Below are 8,253 nucleotides of genomic sequence, written 5' to 3' on the forward strand. Positions count from 1 at the left end.
TTCCCATCCCTCTTCCGGCCAGTCAGTGGCAGCCTCTGTGCGTATGTGTATGTGTGTGTTTGTGTGTATGTGTGGGTCTATGTTTTTGAGTGCGTTTGTGCATGCGTGAGAGTGTAAGTGTACACAAGTGTCAGGAGAGTTCTGTGCATGTGTGTGTGTGTGTGTGTGTGTGTGTGTGTGTGTGAGGGGGAGGTGGGGGTGCAGGGAGGAGGTGAGATAGAGGATGAGGTATGTGAGTGTATGCATGCCTACACTGTGGGAGCATCAGGATATTGGAACGTATATATATATATATATATATATATATTATATATATATATATCTTTGTATATATGTGTGTGGGGTTGGGGGTGGGAGATATGGACGTATGTGTGTGTGCTTGTACAAGTAAGTGTTCATCTTTGTGTGTGAGTGCGTGTGCGTGTGCGTGTTTGTGTGTGTGTGTGGGTGTGTGTGCCGTGGAAGCTGCGATACATAGACTAGAAACTCCGAGTGTGTGGAGGAGGGGGTAGAGGAGGTGCAGGGAAATTTGTGGTGTGTGTGTGTGTGTGTGTGTGTGTGTGTGTGTGTGTGTGTGTGTGTGTGTGTTGGAGCTCATGTACGTTTATATGTATTTGACTGTGCTTTCATATCTATGAAACTGCGTTTTTGGGGCATATCTGTTATGCATGTGTGAGTGTATGTGTGAATGTGTGTCTTCATGTTTTATATTTATTTGCTTATTTATCATCATTGTTGTCTTATTTATTTAATTATTTATTTATTTATTATTATTATTATTATTATTATTATTATTATTATTATTATTATTATTATTATTTATCATTATTTTCATTACTACTATATATATATATACCTTTTTTTTCTTTTTTTTTCTTTTTTCTCAAGGCCTGACTAAGCGCGTTGGGTTACGCTGCTGGTCAGGCATCTGCTTGGCAGATGTGGTGTAGCGTATATGGATTTGTCCGAACGCAGTGACGCCTCCTTGAGCTACTGATACTGATACTGATATCATAGTCTGAACATGTTGTTAACTTATGAAAGATAATGTCTCAGAGATAACCAATTGTTAAAAAAAAACCCAACAACATATTTTCTAAATGCATGTACCCAGATATAAAAGAAAACATCTTTCATGCTCACTTGTGCTGTTACAATGTTGGATTCTGATAGCGCAAATGTTCTAAAACCTTTTGGTTGGTTACACAAACATGCTGCAAATTTCCATGTCCATTAACTTCCAACTCCATGGCCTCTCACACATGTTGAACGTTCATACAGTAGAGCTGTTTTTTGTTTTGTGTCGTCGTTGTTGTTTCTTGTCTTCGTCTGTCTGTCTGTCTGTGTCTGTGTCTGTTTTATAATGCACAAGGCAGTAACAGAAGCACGCACATTCGTGCTGAATAATTTCCCAGCCAGCAGCAAAAGACACTGACATAAACTAACAGGGTTTCTTTCCAAGCTTAATTTTTTTTTTTAATGAAGTCTCATGTACAGTTGTGTTTCTTACTCCAACTTGAATAATTTGTGTTTGTATTTGTATTTCATTTTATCACAACAAATTTCTCTGTGTGAAATTCGGGCAGCTCTCCCCAGGGAGAGCGCGTCGCTACACTACAGCGCCACCCATTTTTTTTTTTTGTATTTTTTTCCTGTGTGCAGTTTTATTTGTTTTTTCTATCGAAGTGGATTTTTCTACAGAATTTTGCCAGGAACAACCCTTTTGTTGCCGTGGGTTCTTTTATGCGCGCTAAGTGCATGCTGCACACGGGACCTCAGTTTATCGTCTCATCCGAATGACTAACGTCCAGACCACCACTCAAGGTCTATTGGAGGGGGAGAAAATATCGGCGGCTGAGCCGTGATTCGAACCAGCACGCTCAGATTCTCTCGCTTCCAAGGCGGGACGCGTTACCTCTAGGCCATCACTCTACATAATTTAGCATAGAATAAAATTATAACCGACCACGACAACTTCTACCAGAGACGGAAAAAAGCGACTGTTAACAAAACTTGAAAATACCCAGAATGCAAACTATTATTCCGTCTAATGAAATGTATATAAACAAAGATAAATGAATCATTAAATAGATAAATATTTAAATGAATAAACGCATGAATGAATAGACAAATAAATAGACAAATAAATGATTAAATAGATAAATAAATAGATAGACAAATAAATAAATGAATAGATAAATAAATCAACAGAACACATAATTCTGCTCAGCCCATAGCCGACACCATTCATCAATTCAACGTTTGTTTATCTGTGCATCCATGTGTGCATCTGTTAGTGAACAGAATTGGATAAAGATAACGACAGCGATTTCCGTTAGTGAACAGAATTGGATAAAGATAACGACAGCGATTTCCGTTAGTGAACAGAATTGGATAAAGATAACGACAGCGATTTCCGTTAGTGAACAGAATTGGATAAAGATAACGATAGCGATTTCCGTTAGTGAACAGGATTGGATAAAGATAACGACAGCGATTTCCGTTAGTGAACAGGATTGGATAAAGATAACGACAGCGATTTCCGTTAGTGAACAGGATTGGATAAAGATAACGATTCCGATTTCCGTTAGTGAACAGGATTGGATAAAGATAACGATTCCGATTTCCGTTAGTGAACAGGATTGGATAAAGATAACGATAGCGATTTCCGTTTGTGAAGAGAATTGGACAAAGATAACGACAGCGATTTCCGTTAGTGAAGAGAATTGGATAAAGATAACGACAGCGATTTCCGTTAGTGAACAGAATTGGATAAAGATAACGATAGCGATTTCCGTTAGTGAAGAGAATTGGATAAAGATAACAACAGCGATTTCCGTTAGTGAACAGAATTGGATAAAGATAACGACAGCGATTTCCGTTAGTGAACAGAATTGGACAAAGATAACGATAGCGATTTCCGTTAGTGAAGATAATTGGATACAGATAACGATAGCGATTTCCGTTAGTGAAGAGAATTGGATACAGATAACGACAGCGATTTCCGTTAATGAAGATAATTGGATACAGATAACGATAGCGATTTCCGTTAGTGAAGAGAATTGGACAAAGATAACGACAGCGATAACTACAACGACGTGTTATTCATGAGCATGACGCCATTTGGATCGGGTACACGTAAGTAAGATACATTTCAGATAATGATACACACATAAATGTTTTGCATGTAATCCATTCATACTGTATATTTGAACAGTATCGAAGTATCAACTAATAATGCTGAGAGAGAGAGAGAGAGAGAGAGAGAGAGAGAGAGAGAGAGAGAGAGAGAGAGAGAGGAGAGCGAGCGAGAGCGAGCGAGAGAGAGAGTGAGAGAGAGAGAGCGAAAGACAGAGAGAGAGAAAGACACACACACACACACACACACGCACACACACACACACACACAGAGAAATTTAAAAAAAACAAAAAAACAAAACAAAAAAAAAACCAGTATCGAAGTATCAACTAATAATGCTGACACAGAGAGAGAGAGAGAGAGAGAGAGAGAGAGAGAGAGAGAGAGAGAGAGAGAGAAGTTTCAATTTCAGTTTCTCAAGGAGGCGTATCTGCGTTTGGACAAATCCATACACGCTACACCACATCTGCTAGGCAGATGCCTGACCAGCAGCATCACCCAGCGCTTGTTAGGCCTGGAGTGCATGCTTATATATGTGTGTACCTATCAGAGAGGATTTCTTAAGAATTTTTCCAGACGACATCACTTTTGTTGCCATAGGTTCTTTTTCAGTGCGCAGAATGCATGCTGCACACGGGATCTCAGTTTATCGTCTCATCCGAAAGACTAGACGCCAAGTTTATTTTTCCAGTCAAAGTTTAGGGGAAGGGGCGAGAGCGGAATTGGAACCCACACCCTTAGGGACTTTCTATTGGCACATGAGTGTCTTCACTAGTTTGTCACCTTCATAAGAGAGAGAGGAGAGAGAGGGGGGATGGGGGGGTCAGGGAGAAAGAGAGACAGACAGACAGACAGACTTAGGGACTTTCTATTGGCACATGAGTGTCTTCACTAGTTTGTCACCTTCATGAGAGAGAGAGGGGGGATGGGGGGTCAGGGAGAGAGAGAGAGAGAGAGAGAGAGAGAGAGAGAGAGAGGGGGGGATGTGGGGGTCAGGGAGAAAGAGAGACAGACAGACAGACAGACTTAGGGACTTTCTATTGGCACATGAGTGTCTTCACTAGTTTGTCACCTTCATGAGAGAGAGAGGAGAGAGAGGGGGCATGGGGGGTCAGGGAGAGAGAGAAAGAGAGAGACAGACAGACAGACAGATAGACAGAAAGAGACAGAGAGACAGTGAAAAACAGAGAGAGAGAGAGGAGAGAGAGGGGGTATGGGGGGGTCAGGGAGAGAGAGACAGACAGACAGACAGAAAGAGACAGAGAGACAGTGAAAAACAGAGAGAGAGAGAGAGAGGAGAGAGAGGGGGGATGTGGGGGGGGGGGGGGGGGTCAGGGAGAGAGACAGACAGACAGAAAGAGACAGTGAAAAACAGAGAGAGAGAGAGGGGGGATGTGGGGGGCGGGGGTCAGGGAGAGAGACAGACAGACAGAAAGAGACAGAGAGACAGTGAAAAACAGAGAGAGAGGAGAGAGAGGGGAGATGGGGGGGGGGGTCAGGGAGAGAGACAGACAGACAGACAGATACAGAGAGACAGTGAAAAACAGAGAGAGAGAGAGAGAGGAGAGGGAGGAGGGAGAGAGAAAGCAAACATAAAAAAACATGGTACAGTTTATTTGAATACGTCGACTTTTCTTTTTCTTTCTGCACCTCAAAATTAGACAAGACATTATTCAAAACCAAACTGCCAGTAACACTGACAATGGATCTTTTTTTCTTCTTTCTTTCTTTCTTTTTTTTTTTTTTTTTTTAAGGAACTCACTTGCAGAAAAGGTGTCTTAATCTTTTTGTTGCTCATAATCCAGCCGATCATTCAGAAAAGACTACACCAGGACTTGTCAATGTGTTACAGAGTGTTTTGTGGGTCTCTGAATTAAACCATAACGGAGGCAACGCGAGCTATAATGCAGTAACCTTTATTCCTCACCAGTCACACCCCCTGTGTGTGTGTGTGTGTGTGCCTTAATAAGAGGACTACATTTATACGGTATTTCTTAAGCTACGTCAAGTGTTTCCTTGAGGTTGCATCGCTAGCTGCAGGATTCCTGAGTCTTTCTGTCTCTTCCTGTTCTGTTCTTGTCGAGAGAAGCGGGTTGTGGCTGTCGTGACCTCTGTGCGTGTTGTGAAGTGACGGCATCGCTGGTTCGATCTGAGGAGACCGAAAAGTAAGGTGTGTGTGTGTGTGTGGGGGGGGGGGGGGGGGTAGGGGGGGGGGTGCGCGCGTGCGTGTGTGTGTGTTCGTGCGTGTGTGTGTATGTGTGTGTGTACGTGCGTGTGTGTGTGTGTGTTCGTGCGTGTGTGTGTATGTGTGTGTGTACGTGCGCGCGTGTGTGGGAAATGCAATGCATTATCATTGCAATGGGAAATCATTCACAGCTGAGTCTTTTGTGAAGGACTAAGTCTCTCAAACTATGGGGCAAAATTGCACTGGCTCTTAGTGCTGCAGCCTTGGGGGCTAGTTGGCCTTTGGGAGCCATCCTCCAACGCCGACTGTCCTAAAACTCTCTTGGCCGAGAGAGTGGGGATGTAACTTGGGCAAGACACTCTCCACTATAATCAAATTCTGGCCCAGATTGTCGGGACAGCAGTTGCCTCCTGTTCTGGTGGTCATTGTCGGGACAGCAGTTGCCTCCTGTGTTGTTCTGGTGGTCATTGTCGGGACAGCAGTTGCCTCCTGTGTTGTTCTGGTGGTCATTGTCGGGACAGCAGTTGCCTCCTGTTCTGGTGGTCATTGTCGGGACAGCAGTTGCCTCCTGTGTTGTTCTGGTGGTCATTGTCGGGACAGCAGTTGCCTCCTGTGTTGTTCTGGTGGTCATTGTCGGGACAGCAGTTGTCTCCTGTGTTGTTCTGGTGGTCATTGTCGGGACAGCAGTTGCCTCCTGTGTTGTTCTGGTGGTCATTGTCGGGACAGCAGTTGTCTCCTGTGTTGTTCTGGTGGTCATTGTCGGGACAGCAGTTGTCTCCTGTTCTGGTGGTCATTGTCGGGACAGCAGTTGTCTCCTGTTCTGGTGGTCATTGTCGGGACAGCAGTTGCCTCCTGTGTTGTTCTGGTGGTCATTGTCGGGACAGCAGTTGCCTCCTGTGTTGTTCTGGTGGTCATTGTCGGGACAGCAGTTGTCTCCTGTTCTGGTGGTCATTGTCGGGACAGCAGTTGCCTCCTGTGCTGTTCTGGTGGTCATTGTCGGGACAGCAGTTGCCTCCTGTTCTGTTGGTGGTCATTGTAGAACACGACCATCATACAATGCCAGCGCTGTAAACATGAGGGAAAATTCGTTGTTGTCGTTGTTGTTGTTGTTTTTGTTGTTGTTGTTGTTGTTGTTGTTGTCGTTGTTGTCGTTGTTGTTGTTGTCGTTGTTGTCGTTGTTGTCGTTGTTGTCGTCGTTGTTGTTGTTGTTGTTGTCGTCGTTGTTGTTGTTGTCGTTGTTGTTGTTGTTGTTGTTGTTGTTGTCGTTGTTGTCGTTGTTGTTGTTGTTGTCGTTGTTGTCGTTGTTGTTGTTGTTGTCGTTGTTGTCGTTGTTGTTGTTGTTGTTGTTGTTGTTGTTGTTGTTGTTGTTGTCGTTGTTGTTGTTGTTGTTGTTGTTGTTGTTGTCGTTGTTGTCGTTGTTGTTGTTGTTGTTGTTGTTGTTGTCGTTGTTGTTGTTGTTGTTGTTGTTGTTGTTGTTGTTGTTGTTGTCGTTGTTGTCGTTGTCGTTGTTGTCGTTGTTGTCGTTGTTGTTGTTGTCGTTGTCGTTGTTGTCGTTGTTGTTGTTGTTGTTGTTGTTGTTGTTGTCGTTGTTGTCGTTGTTGTCGTTGTTGTTGTTGTTGTTGTTGTTGTCGTTGTCGTTGTCGTTGTTGTTGTTGTTGTCGTTGTCGTTGTCGTTGTCGTTGTTGTTGTCGTTGTTGTCGTTGTCGTTGTCGTTGTTGTTGTCGTTGTTGTCGTTGTCGTTGTCGTTGTTGTTGTTGTTGTTGTCGTTGTCGTTGTCGTTGTCGTTGTCGTTGTCGTTGTCGTTGTTGTTGTTGTTGTTGTTGTCGTTGTCGTTGTCGTTGTCGTTGTTGTTGTTGTTGTTGTTGTTGTTGTTGTTGTTGTTGTTGTTGTTGTTGTTGCTATCCAACAACTAAAACAAATGTTTTCAAGATTCGCTTTCGTGAAACTGAAAACGCTCGGTCAATAAAACTGTTCATTTCTTTTTCAGTTCTGTCACACAGAAACAGGATACGGTTCTATTTGATCCAGATGAAAAAAGTGAAAAGAATAGCAGAGTTGTTTTACACAGTCCATGTGTCGTTGTAAACTACAGAAAAACAGTCAAGACTGTATCATTTTTAACCACCCTGCGAAAGCTGGAATCTTTTGTCCTGTTGAGTTTGCTCAGAAAAACAGAAGTAGTTTCGAAGGTGGCAAGTTAAAAATAATTTTGATAATCTTTTTCTTTTTGTAACGGTTCAGACTGGGCAGAATTGGAGAGACTAAAAAACACCATCACCAGATTGGCCAGACAGGAAACAACCACCACCACCACCACAAGCACCACCACAAGCACCACCACCACCACCACCACCAAGTACCCGCCAGCTTGATCCAGCTCGTGCAGCATGCCGGATCCAGCTCACTCGTTCCACGTGGCGGACTATGCCGTGTTTGGATCCACCATCTTCATCTCCATCGGCATCGGCATCTTCTACGCCTTGTCCGGAGGGAGGCAGCGAACGACGTCGGAATACCTGGTCACTGCACTATCCGTATCGCTATCCGTATCGCTATCCGTGTCACTATCCCTGCTACTATCTCTGACATGAAATCAAGACCTGATCAATATCCTTGTCACTATTCTTGTCACAACATTAATACCTGGTCATTATCCTTGTCACTATTCTTGCCACAACATTAATACCTGGTCAATATCCTTGTTATTGTTGCCACAACATTAATACCTGATCATTATCCTTGTTATTTTTGCCACAACATTAATACCTGGTCATTATCCTTGTTATTTTTGCCACAACATTAATACCTGGTCATTATCCTTGTTATTGTTGCCACAACATTAATACCTGTTCATTATCCTTGTTATTGTTGCCACAACATTAATACCTGATCATTATCCTTGTTATTGTTGCCACAATATTAATACCTG

The 8,253-nt window shown here is 43.1% G+C and overlaps 1 protein-coding gene across 2 annotated transcripts in view; it reads left to right on the top strand.

The window, feature by feature from the left end:
* Positions 1-5,081: 5,081 nt before the first annotated feature.
* The window catches only part of LOC143275561 (sodium-dependent multivitamin transporter-like), a 48,997-nt gene continuing 45,825 nt past the window's right edge, over positions 5,082-8,253 (top strand). The window contains exons 1-2 of one of the 2 annotated variants that reach the window (XM_076579759.1): positions 5,082-5,309; positions 7,566-7,843. In XM_076579759.1, the coding sequence (XP_076435874.1) occupies positions 7,712-7,843 (132 nt within the window). In that variant the 5' untranslated portion in view covers positions 5,082-5,309; positions 7,566-7,711. The remainder of the gene's footprint in view (positions 5,310-7,565; positions 7,844-8,253) is intronic. The other variant, XM_076579758.1, reaches the window with a different exon arrangement.

The sequence above is a fragment of the Babylonia areolata genome, chromosome 30, assembly GCF_041734735.1.
Source record: "Babylonia areolata isolate BAREFJ2019XMU chromosome 30, ASM4173473v1, whole genome shotgun sequence".
In the NCBI taxonomy this organism is placed as follows: Eukaryota; Metazoa; Mollusca; class Gastropoda; order Neogastropoda; family Buccinidae; genus Babylonia; species Babylonia areolata.